Here is a 13,080-nt window from a genome sequence, read left to right as displayed (position 1 = left end):
AGGGCTCCAGCACATTCTGTTCCAGTCCCTTCACAGCTTCTTTCTCTGTGAGAGCTATTCCTTCCAAAGCTTACTTCGCTTTCTGGTCTACATCTCCAACTACAAAGGGACTCCTTTTACTCGAAGACCTATCGCCTCAAACTCAACGATTCCAAAACTAAAATTCATTCTTCTATTTCCTCCAGACTGGTCTCCTTCTCGGCCTCTCTAGCTCTGAATGAAAGGCAGCACCACATACAGTCACCCAGGCTCAAAAGTTTGAGAATTAGCTTCAACTTCATTCTCTTCATGAAGTCTTACTGAATTTTTTTTCCTTCAAATTCTCTCTTAAGTCCAATCTTTGCCTTTTATTTCTACTCCCAATCCACCATCCTACCCCTAAATTACTACAGAGTACTCCTAGCTGCTTCTAGAAGTGCTGCCAGATTAATGATCCTTAAATACCTCTTCCTCTCAGGACACGTTTTTGGTCAAAAACTTATACTGGCTCCAAAATTCCAACATTAAATTTAAATTCCTCTGCCTGGCTTTCAAAGTGATCCTTAATCTTTCCCACTCTATTCCTTCAACGTCTCTCAAACCATTTGCCCAGAACACATCCTTTGATATGGTTAAACCTGTTCCACTGGATCCAAATGACATGCTACATTCAACCTCTGCCCGGAGGCTTCTATTGAACCTAATATTTGAGATTTTCTTTCTTCTACTGACCTAAATGTTCACCTCAAGAAGGATTTCATTCTAAAACAACGCTACCCTATCTTTTTTTTTTTTTCTGGCAGATATCACTGTCCATTATAAAAGCTGAAAATGTCAGCTATTTGCTTTCCCAGACTCCACGGTGCTAGGTTTCACCTAACAAAGGCATCCACAACGGATTTTGAATAGGCAGGGCTGCAGAATGGAGTCAGGAATGGAACTATCACCCTCAGGTCAAAGTACCTATAGCAGGATCAAGCTCCCAAGGAACAAGACAGGCAGAGCTGGTAGTGGCAGTGGCCAGTGAGTACAAGCTGCAATTTAATGCTTGGCAGTGGAAGTACAGCTCAGCAGCATGATTTGGGGTACTGAACCAGGCTTTGGGATATATAGCTAGGACTGCTAGTAATTCTGAGTTACCTAATATACACATTTTATAATGTAAAATTTTACTGATGTGCAACATGCATATGAAAAAGTGCACAAAATAACGTATGGAAGGGAAAAGTGCACATAACATTAAGTATACAGCTAAAATAATATTCACAAACTGAACCTGCTTGTGTTAAGAAACAAAACATTCCAAGTACTTCCAAAGCCTCCCTGGTTCCCCCTTTCAGTTACTACTTCCCTCCCAAGAGCAACCATTATCCACCATCCTGACTACTAATAGGATAGGTTAGTTTTGCCTGTTGTCAACTTGATATAAATGGAATCATTCACTATGCTCTCTTTTATGTCTGGTTTCTATCACTCCATATCATGTTTGTTAAACTCACTTTGGTATAACTGCAGTTGTGTATAACTGCAGTCTGTCCATTCTCAATTGTATAGCTTTCCATTATTGGGTGACTACTTCACTATACATCTGTGCTACTGTTGATGGACATTTGGTGAACACATGTATATCTGCACCTGTTGGGTCCAGGAATGAAAATGTGAGGTCGAAGAGTATGCATATACCCTGGTATCTTTTTAATAAATTCCTTTTCTGCTTAAAATCAATCGGATTTTATTTGTGTTGTTTACCATTGAGAACCTGGACTAATACGCTATCCATTTCTCAGCAGCCATTTTCTCCACAAAGAATTCCTTGATTAAAAAAGCCCTCGAGGAGTAGTCATAATGCATACGCCCATACTTCAGTCTGTTATACTATCCTGAATTATTCATTTATTTTATGCCTGCAAAACTACCTCCCTATTGTCGTAAGCTCCACAACAGCAATCTTCAACTGTCACTTCACAATGAACTGATGTGCCATGGTAAATTATAGCATACAGCAAATAATTTATTAACTAACAAAAAAAGTACTAGTCTGTGAATGAATGATATATATATACATAGATAGATAGATAGATATAGATATAGATAGATAGATTCAAGATTCCCTTTTGATAACATCTCTGCCTCTCATTTGAATTCTAATATGCTCCCTTAAACAGATGATCTTATCTGTGCCACAGCCCCTATGACTGTGTCTTTTATATGAATGCCATCCATCATGGGTGTCATGGTAGGGGAGACTATGTCTATTATGTTTCCTCTATCTCTTATCATTCTTAGTAGTGCCAAATACATATTAGATTCTCAGTAAATACAGATTGATTATGTCAAGGTAAAAATATCCTGTAATAAGAACCTGAAATATAGCTTGATCTAATTACACGAAGGCCAATCTTTTAGCTCTTCCAAATTGTGAACTCAACCTATTCGTCTTCTAGAGACTCCTTCGACCCCCATGACAGTTTTTTCTACAAGTTTTTACATGAATTCCATGCTAGGAATAATGCTTTTCTCATAAGTTTATAGTTGAAACATTTACTCTTTGGTAAAAAATCTCCAGCAAGCCATTTCCATCTTTATTTCTGTGTTTGATTTTAGAACAGTCAAACCATTTTTGTTTAAAGGCTTTTGACATTAAAAAAAACACAGTTGAACATAACCTAGAGTATGTAATTATAGAGCTGAGAGTTCATTCCCCAAAGAAAAGAAAAAGGCATGCCTCAAAATCAACTTTCTCAAATTCAAATATCCTCTCAATCTTGTTTCCAAAGAACTCATTTATAGGTTATTTTAGAACTCAGAACTTATTTCTCCAAGCATAAGATACTGCAAAAAAAAATGATTAGGTTTTACAAGTCTATTTGACCCAATGTAGCTGAAAAATAAACATTTATAAACAAGATGGGGGGTGGGGTGGAGACATGATAATGGTGGTAAAACAAAACCAAGAAAAAAACAAACAAGCAATGATATAAGAGGCAATATTATGAGGTGATTAAGAACACCATCCCTGGAATTGAAGAGCTAGAATTCAAATCAGGCCATCCAATTTACTAGCTGTGAGACTGGGCAAGTTAACCTTGCAAAGAATTGTAGTGTGAATATTTCTCTAACAGGTTCTTCAAAAGCATGTAAACTCTTCAGAGCTAAGAGAACTTTGCCAAGCAAATTAGAGATTCCAGTTTACAAGCCTCCCTTCTAGTAAACACAGCACCTAAAGAGAGCCTTCCCAACTGTTAGGTATATTTTTACTTTAATCATATTAATGTATGGACTCGTCCTCAAACTCATCAATTCAGAATGATGCTGAGCAAAGCATCCTTAAAAAAACAGGACACAGGCATACAATACCTATTTACTTTCTTTTCTATTCATAGGTTTGTTAAGTCAGATCAACAGTTCCTCACAATTCCTAATATAGGTACAATCATCACATTCAGTTGCTGATACTCTTGATTTTTGGTAAATCTCTTAAAAAGGAAAAATAATAATATAAATGTAAGCTACAAGATAATTTAATTTTTTGAGGTCAGAGAGCAGGTAAAGAAATAAGATTCAACACTATTCAACTAATGGAAAGTGCTTATTGCTGAGTGGTATTTGGCAGACCTCCAGAACTTCTGCAATGCACAGCAGGATACCAATAAATACTGATAAAGTATACTTTTGGATTGGAGGAGATCTCTGATCACTTTAATATGAAATGATGATGAGAATGCTCTTCTCACTACAGGAGGAAGGAGCAGCCTTCCTGCACTAACGGATCACTTAAGTCAGCCACAGTGCTGTGAAAATAATCCTTGATCACAAATTCCACCCAAAGACAGAGAAAGAAACCTGCACTAATGGAAATATTTGAATATCTATAATCCTATCAGATGTGATAACCAATGACTAATGGACAAATATTAAGCCTGTCCTTTCAAGTAGCTCTATTATGGCCAGAATAATTTTAGCAGAACCTTGAAATCAAAGTTATCAGTTTAACCGTATGTGGAAAAATCTCAATGCTTACATTCTCTTTTAGATTACTTCCAAAAGGAGAGAGTTTGGTTCTTTGGGAAAACCTTATTCTCTTTCTCAACAAGGACTTCCTAGTTCTCAGTGTTAACCTTCACTACTATGTAGGTAAATCTGAAGGGGGACCGATAAGATACTAGTATTATTATATGGGATTATACTTTAGTAAATTGGTTTATAATTATATATACTGCTTAGCACTGATCTTGAGATTCTCAGCCCAAAGACTAAAAAAAACTTCTTGCAAAACATAATTAACGGTTCAAAAAGAATAAGGAGAACAAGTTGGTCTAGTTCACCATTGTATTCCCAGTGCCCATCAATGAATGAATACCCTCAACAAAAATTTATGGAGGGTTAACCATGTACCTGGCTCTGTGTGAGGCAGGCAGAGGGAAATAACAGCACATAAGAAAGTCTCCGTTCTCAGAAACTAATACCATAGGGGAGACTTGACTGGTACTGGAAGAAAAAAAAAAAAGAGTAGAAAATAGGCTAGCCTAATAACCGAAGGGTTTGGGAAAGACAAGATTTACTCCTATTCTTCCAGATGTTCCCCTGGCTGACTTCCTTCTAACACTCGGGTTTCTGCTTAAATGTCACACAACAATGGAAGGCCTTCTAATCCCGTCACCCACTCTTTTTATCTGCTCATTCTTCTTCCAAATTACCTCCTGCATTTTCTTCATAGTGCTTATCACTATCTGAAATTATATTATTTATCTGTTGGGCTGTCTTCCACCATTAAAATGTAAACTCCATGAATGCAGGGACCTCATCTGTCTTTACCATCGCTCTGTCTATCCCTTTCACCTGGTACAGGCATGCGATAAACATTTGTGAGAGGGAGGGGCTCCAACCAGTGAAGCACACACTCAGGATATTTCGAGATTTTTCCCTACCCAGAAAGTCTCAACCCCCCAAAAAATGAAAATCACTCATTATAAGAATCCATAACTGCAGAATTCTGGAATCTGTCACACAAAGAGAACACAATTAAGCAATGATGCTAGGAAAGGATTTTCATCCACTATTCTCTTTATCTTTATAATGCCTCTATATAGCTCTTCTCCAGAAAGTTCTCTAGTCAGTTACAATTCATTCGAATAAATATCAGCATAATTTAATCTCTGTGAAAAAGACCAATATATAGATTCTAAGAATTCTTTTCTATACTTACTCTAAAGCAGCTATTTTTAAAAAGTAAAGTTACTGGTGGAGCTGGGATAGAGTTATAAAGTCATGAAGTGAAAGTGGCACAGCTAGAGCATTAATGTTATGAGACTATAAATTCAGGACAGATCCTCCTTCACTGGTATTTTCTGCAGTACCCAGGAACAGCAAGAGATTCATAACAGGTACTTTACAAATATTTAGTGAGTCTTCAAAAACCTATTCTTGATAGGCATTTTAATATATAAGAGCAACATGCAAAATGCACCAAGCAACTTAAGACCTACTAAATTCTCGAGATAAAACCACATGGAAGGAGTTTGAACGCCACACTGAACCAACAGCTCTCAGATAAAGCAACTGTGTAGGAGAGACATAGTTTCTAGTTCATCCCGGCTGGTACCTTTTAAAATTCTGATCTGAGTATATTATTAACTTTTACTCCTCCAAATCCTGCTCTGAACTTGGAAGTGAGGGAATTGATCTTGGAAATCTTCCAAGAGGATGAATCTAGTTAGTCCTAATCAATAAATGACAAACTGGCAGATGAGCCAATGGGTTCTTTTATGTGCTTCTTTTCGCCTATTTATTTTCTGCAATAAGGAAGCATTGCTTTTGTAAAAACAAAACAAAACAAAAAGCTTTCATTAAAAAACAAACAAACAAAAATTAATGACATGAAAGCCAACAAGTAAAACAACTATTATTTTGTTCACTTTCTCTAAAAAATAAGTGTTGTGTTTGTGCATATTCAATTGGCAGTGAATTACGGTTAACAAATGCTTTGGTCAGATGTGTTCTAGTCACCGATAAGGTGCTTTTCTAGTAAACAAGCTCTCTCAGGGTCATTTGGCCCTCAGTAAGCGCTTCACAGTATGTTAAAGCTTTGTCTTGTGCTTGAGCAAATCCTCCATCACCCTCTTTCAGAAGGGATACAGAAGTTTCCTGCACTATGTAGACAGCTGGACTAGATCAGGGATTTGCAAATGTTTCAGTGTCAGGATCCCCTTTACTCTCTTATCCACTGAGGACTTCAAAGAGCTTTGGCTTATATGAGATATATCTATTGGTATTTGAAGTTAAAACCAAGATGCGAATAAAATACTTCAAAGCCAAGAGAGTGGTGATGTCATCACTTATTATATAGTTTCTGGAAAACTCCACTGTACACTGGTGAGAGAACGAAAGTGAGAAAGACAAATAACTTAGTATTTTTCTGGAAATAGTTTTGATCTGACAAGACACCCAGCAAAGATCCTTGAGAATCACTAGATTAGATAATCAAGAATCCTTCCAATGCTGTGGCTCTGGAGCAAGATATCTCAATTTTGGCACTACTGACATTTTGAGGAGGATATGTCTTTGTTTAGGGGAGCTGTCCTGTGCATTGTAGGATATTTAGAAGCATCCCTGGCCTCTATCCACTAGATACCAAAAGCAATTCCCAGTTGTGACAACCAAAAATGTCTCCAGATATTGCCAAATGTCCCTTGATTGAGAATCCACTGTCCAGAGGTGTTGATTTTATTCTACTGAAATGTGTATTACAAGATGTGTACCTCTCACTGTCTTCTCAGGCCTCTAATAATATATCTATTTCCTCTCTACTCCCATTTGGGTCTGTTCCTTCCTCTTCCTCTTCCTCTTCTTCTTCTTCTTCTTCTTCTTCTTCTTCTTTTTTAAGGTTACAAACAGCAAGAGTCAGTGGATAGCAACAAACAGGATGAATCAGGTCAGGAAGAGAGATTCTGGTCAAAGTTCACCTTTCAGGCATTAAAGCCGGCAGGGACCCACTACTTATAGGGGGAGGGTGTCACAGCACAATCAGCCAATATTCACCCAGCCATTCTGAGGACCTGGTAACAACCCAACCCTTAGGAAGTTACCTACCCCTCTACACCTCCTCCCCTGAAAACCGGGTAATAGGCCATTTGTATGATATAGAAGAAGAAAACGGTGTCTGAAGGCAAAGAGGTAGTATAAAGATTCAGATACACCACCTCTAAAATCTCGCATCTGGGAGGCCCTCCCAAATGAAACATCTGGGGATTTTCTCGCTGAGAGGAAGTAGCAAAACTGGTAGAAAACCGGTATCTTCAACACCTCGAAGTCAGATATTCAATCCCCACCGAAGTTCCCACTCATGCCTTTAGTCTCTAGAGGTTAGACAGGAGTTTTCTCTCCTGGAAATTGCCCCAGCCACCGTAGGGTCCCTTCCCTCTCAAAACTCCAACCAGCAAACTCAAATCCAGCATCATTCGTCATCTCTTTAATCATCCTTCCTCCACAGCCTTAAATTCCTACCCATAAAAGCCCCCAACCCTCTCACTGCCCCTCAGACTCTACTGTCATACCTGACTTCTCTTCTCGCAGGCACAGTCTCTTCCCTCCCCAATTTTCTGTCTCCTCCCATACTTTTCCACCATCTTCAAAACTCTTCCCTGATCCTAGGAAACTAGGACTCTCTTAAATTGTCTCTGCCACTCCAGAATATGCACATACTGTTCTCCTACGCTCACTCCTTAGTGTGTTCCCCAAGTTACTCTTCCTACCCCGATCAGCTCCACTCCTCGCCCTTTCCTACCTACTCCCTTGGCGTCCACCTCCCTTTACTTGCCCCTTCTTACTCTCACAGGCCCTCCTTCCCCCGCCATCTCTCGGTCAGGCCTTCTCTAAGTCACTGCTCGCTAGCCGGGGCAAGCGCCACGGCCCACTGTCAGCCGTTCAGCCTCTCAACCCCCTCCCCCTGGGACCAGTCTCGCTGGATGCGGCCTTTGAACTGGGCGCCCCTGGCCCAGGCTGAAGGACTGAGCAGGAGGGCCCGACAACTCACCCAGGACGAGGCAGAGCAGAACAAGCCCCGAGCCCGGAACTGGGGAGAGGCGGAAGCACACCATGATTCCAAAGAGCAGTTGGCGGTGGCAACGAGAGTCGCAACACCACAGAAAGAGCTCCGGGAAAGAAGGGAAAGAACGCCGCCGACCACAGCGCTGCAAAAGCCAAGATTAGGCGCTTCAGCGTGGGTCATAAGACTAGGGGCGGGGCTCTTTCTTCTCTCCAGCCAATCTTCGCGCTTCAAAGCGGCGAGAGGGGTGGTGATTGTAGGGGCGGGTGGTTGGGGCGACCACGCCCTGGCTTTTTGGTTCACAGTCACTCTTACGCTCCTAAGAGTTATGCTCGGACGGTTTTATCCGAGGATAAAGGGAGAAGATGAACTTTTGAGGGGTGGGTGTAGATAGTAGAGGTTATTTCACTTTCGACTCCTTGAGGAAGAAGAGTATAATTTTGCTGGAGTAAAAACGATTGCTAGGCATCACAACGTAATGCATACAAAAATCATACATGATGATTCTCCAAACACCGTTGTTATCTATGCAGTTCATACTGTTAAACGGACAGGGGAGCTGCGGGGCAGTATGGAGTCACCGACCGCCAGAGCAGGACGTGGCCTTGAAGTTCATTAACTTACAACACCCTGTTTTTCAGATGGGGAAATTGAACTCAGAAAGAGGAAGAGACTTCTTTAAATACAGAAAGAAACAAAATGAGATAGAGATAAAATAGAAAGAGGAGGGAAAAAAGATCATCCATATTCCTACTACCCAGAGAGAGAATCTATGTATGTATTAAGTATGCATGCATGCTTCTATCTATCTATATCTATCTATCTATCTATATCTATCTATCTATCTCTATCTATCTATCTATCTATCTATCTATCTATCTATCTATCTACCTACCTACCTACCTACCTACCTATCCTCTATCATTTATCTATCCATCCATCCATCCTTCCTTCCAGTTGTTTTTTCTATGCATATACACATGTAAATATTCTTTAATGAATTCATACTAAAAATACTATTTGGTATATTTAACACTTGAACTGATGAAACCTAAAAAATCAACAAACGGAAGCATTCAACAACTATAAAAATCTTAAATTGGGATAAAGTACTGCTTCTCAAAACTTAGTTTCCAAAAGAATCATCTGGGGATTTTTAATAACATACAGATTCCTTTACCTCATTCTCCAGAGTTCTGAAACAATAGGTCTGTGGCAGTCCTAGGAATTTGTTTCTCAATCCTGGCTGAATGCTGGAACCACTTGTGAGGCTGTAAAACTTGAGATGTCCCTTTGGTCCCACCCCTTGAGATTCAGATTCAGTTGTTTGGAGTGGGGCCCACGCATTGTATTTTCCTGAGAACTACCCAAGGCAATGTTAATAGGTCAGAGATGATCTCTAAGGTGGCTCCAGCTTTACAGTTCTAGGACTCTATAAGAGTAAATGCTCACTTATTTAAAATATAAAGAAACCAAGTGCCCCAATGAGTCAAATGTCCCTTTTAATACACTCCTGTCCTTAACCTATGGCAGATGTCATCAAATTTTTTTAAATGGAACACAGTGAGACAGAGCAGCCTTATACGCTAAATCCCTCCATCACAACCTTTCCCCCGACAAAACAAATGCTGGTTCTTTGACAGAGACAGACACCTTCATGAGACATAACAGTGTTTTGGAAGCTGTATGTAAATGGTGTGTATTTTGTCAGTAAAAATAGGCTAAAATACTCAAAACTTTGTTTGGTCTGAGCTTCCATACTCACAATCATTTAATGTTTTTCTCCAAACCGTGTGAGAACTACTCCCTTTTATATGCACTGTCTTCCATTATCCCAGCCCAGTTGAAGGAGCTGGCCCCAGGCTCTTCTGCAGCTGAGGCAAGTCTGTGGGACTAGGTCCATATTTGAGGAACTCCAGGAGATCCCATCTGATCTGAGCTTCTGAGCTTCATATCTGTTGACTTGATTGTTGATACTGCTGCACCCAGAGTGCTTTTATGTGCACTTCCTCTCCTATCATACTTCATACCTCCCTAGTGGGCAAAACCTCCTCAGCAAACACACACATGCACACACACACACGCCACATGTCCAGCTTCCTACCACCATAGGTAAATTATGAGAAGCTTTTGAGAAGCTTTGAGAGCTTATAACTTTTTGGCCCAGGAGCAGAGATCACTGGCAAACACTTCCCTACTGTGAAGACACTGAATGGTGTAAGAAATGACCCTATCAGATTTGGTAAATGATAGCCAATAAAATGTGTAAGTCAGAAGATGGAAATGAATATAAATATATAGATATTTAAATGCAAAAAATTACATGTGCTTATTAAATCAATGAATGAATAGCCCTGAGGTATTAGTGTCACCTACTTACCAAATTATGATTTTTCAGATCTGCATTCTCTCTCTGCCTTTTCCTTTTCTGACTCATACTCCTTTCAGTTTCTCCTACACTCCTTTTTCCTTTCTCCCTCTTGCATGTTACCCTTTTCTGGGTGATGCCCCCCAACTGTGACAGTATTGTCATCGCTCAGCCTCAACATAGAGGTCACAGTGGGCTCAAGGGGCTGCCTACCCTTGAGTTAGAGTTCACTGAGTGAACAAGGACATGCCATTTAGAGTTATTAGTTTTCTCCAGTAGGAGTCTTCTCAACCCTGCTCCCTCCAAAAAATAAGGTCTAGTCTAACCTGCTTAAACGAAAGGGTTCTCAACTTTGAGCATGCATCGAAATTACCAAAAAGACTTTTTAAAACACAGATTACTGGGCTCCACTATGGAATTTGAGCAAGTCTGGGGTAGGGCATGAAAATCTGCATTTCTAGCAACTTTTCAGGGGATCCTGATGCTGCTGTTTTGGAAACCACACCCTGAATAACAAGGTCCCAAACTCATATTCATGGTTACCTGTCTGCTGGGGATGAGATTAAGAGGTGGGGGAGAAGGAACTTTTATTAACATCTGCAGTATTTAAATTTTTATAGCAGTTGGATTGTTTTTGTAATAATGATTTTAAAATTAATGAATGCAAATCATTTTAAAAATGAAATAATTTAAAAAGATAGAAAATCAAAAGGAAATACCCCTTTCCCCTGCCCTGGACCCCAGTTCCACTCCTCAGAGTCATAACTGTTAATGAGCTCTTTTTCATACTATCAGGTAAAAAAATTATGCATGTACTTGCATATGTATTTATATTCTTTTTTTTTTTTAAATAATAGGCAAATATGCGCATGCTCTTCATATTGTTTAGTGACTTGCTTTTCTTAGTGGCATATCTTGAATATGTTCTTTGAAAAGTCATATAGCTTTACCACATTCTTTTAAATGGCTGCATAACTTTTAATTGTGTGGCTGATAAAAATAATACAAATATTCTTTTTTTTTTAATTTTATTTCATTAGTTTCAAGTATACAGTACTTGGTTAGACATTTATATAGTTTATAAAACGATCCCTCTAATTGCTCTTTCCCTCCTCTGGCTCTCCACATACATGAATGCTAACTACATTCCCTTTGCCGTGTTTCCCATCTCCGTGACCATCTATCTATCAACTACTAATTGTGCAAATATTCGTAAACCCCTCCTCCCCAAGACATTTCTAGATCTGTCTGCAGCATCACCATGTGGTTAACATAGAAATTGCATCACAGAACCGCACCATTAATATAAGGGAATTTTAATAAACCATTTAGACTTATGTTGCTGTTTTGAAAACTGGATGCTTCTCATAAGACAAGCTTTGCTGGTGTGGCCAGAACAAAGTGGGATCCAGCAATTGTGATGCTGAAGTGGGTTTTTGGAACCCATTCAGCCATTACATTATCGTGCAACCTTACGAAAATCACCATGCTCTTTGTGCTTCTGATCTCCCTCTCCACACACGAAGACTCTCCCCTGCCCCGCACCCCACCCTTTACCCCCCAACTTGGAGGAGACAGGGACATAGTCAGCTTATGGCAAGAAGCTGCTTCTTGGAAGAGGGTGAAGTTAAAGCTCTAGTTGTTCCCTTGTGTGTATCCCTTTAATCATTTAAAGAGTGGTAGTATAGTGTAGACATTGAGAGCTGGGGTTCTGCCATTGGACTGCCTCAATTCAATTCCTGCCTCTGCCACTTACTAATTGTGTCACCTCTGGACCTCAGTTTCCTTATCTATAAAACAGAGATGAAAAAAGCAGTACCTATCACGTAGGATTATTGTAAAGATTAAATGAGGTGCCTGGAAAATACCAACACGTAATAAGCACTGAACAGATATTTTTGTTACTGTTATTATTAGTAGTAATTGTAGTGCTTCCTTCTCTTCCTGTCAGTGTGTCACAGACCTAAGGAAGTTCTCATTGGTGTTCACTGATTAAAAAAGAGCTGTTATTATCCTTCATATTTTAAAATCCTTTCTATATAAATGTAATATATGTCCAATGAAGAACATTCATAAAACACTGCTAAGCACCAAAAACAAAATTAAAATAACTCATAGTTCTATTTCGCCTAGAACATTCCTTCTCCTCCCACGCCCTCCAACACCAGGATGGCTTCTGCTTTTCCTTCAGGTGACATGATTTTCTCCAAAGGAACCTTCTTTAACAAGCCAAAACTGATTTGGGAACGTTTCATCAGTGTGTTCCCCTAATGCCCTGGACATACCTCATCAGAGCATTCATCACACTGTTATTGTCTGTTTCCTGGCCCGGACCCCATAGCACTCTGTGAGCTTCTTTAGGGCAGAGAACATGGCCATTTTATTCACCAGTTTATTCTCATAGTAGGTGTTCAGTAAATGTTTATTGAATTAATGAATGAATGGCATATCTAAGAATAGGTTCTGACCTTTAGAGACTATATGACCTAAGTGTTCAGCTGGTGGAATGGTCTCCCCAGCAGAATATTTCCCAGATTTTTCCCATCTGTGTCACATCAGAGAAAGTGGCAAGATATATGCCTTCTTTCCGTTAGACTTCTGACTTCTACTTCTACCACTTTCTCCTTGTCTATGTGTCTCTCTTTGTCTCTTTTTTGAGTCTCTCTCTCTCTCTCTCTCTCTCTCTCTC

General features: G+C 39.6%; 1 protein-coding gene across 2 annotated transcripts in view; it reads right to left on the bottom strand.

Annotated features, from left to right (window-relative positions):
• Window positions 1–8,196, bottom strand: part of LAMP2 (lysosomal associated membrane protein 2) — a 31,160-nt gene extending 22,964 nt beyond the window's left edge. The window contains exon 1 of one of the 2 annotated variants that reach the window (XM_011378248.2): window positions 8,012–8,196. In XM_011378248.2, the coding sequence (XP_011376550.1) occupies window positions 8,012–8,075 (64 nt within the window). In that variant the 5' untranslated portion in view covers window positions 8,076–8,196. The remainder of the gene's footprint in view (window positions 1–8,011) is intronic. The other variant, XM_011378247.2, reaches the window with a different exon arrangement.
• Between the last annotated feature and the right edge of the window lie 4,884 nt (window positions 8,197–13,080).

This window comes from Pteropus vampyrus, unplaced genomic scaffold (genome assembly GCF_000151845.1).
Source record: "Pteropus vampyrus isolate Shadow unplaced genomic scaffold, Pvam_2.0 Scaffold335, whole genome shotgun sequence".
Lineage (NCBI taxonomy): Eukaryota > Metazoa > Chordata > Mammalia > Chiroptera > Pteropodidae > Pteropus > Pteropus vampyrus.
This window is presented reverse-complemented; position numbering and strand designations above follow the sequence as displayed.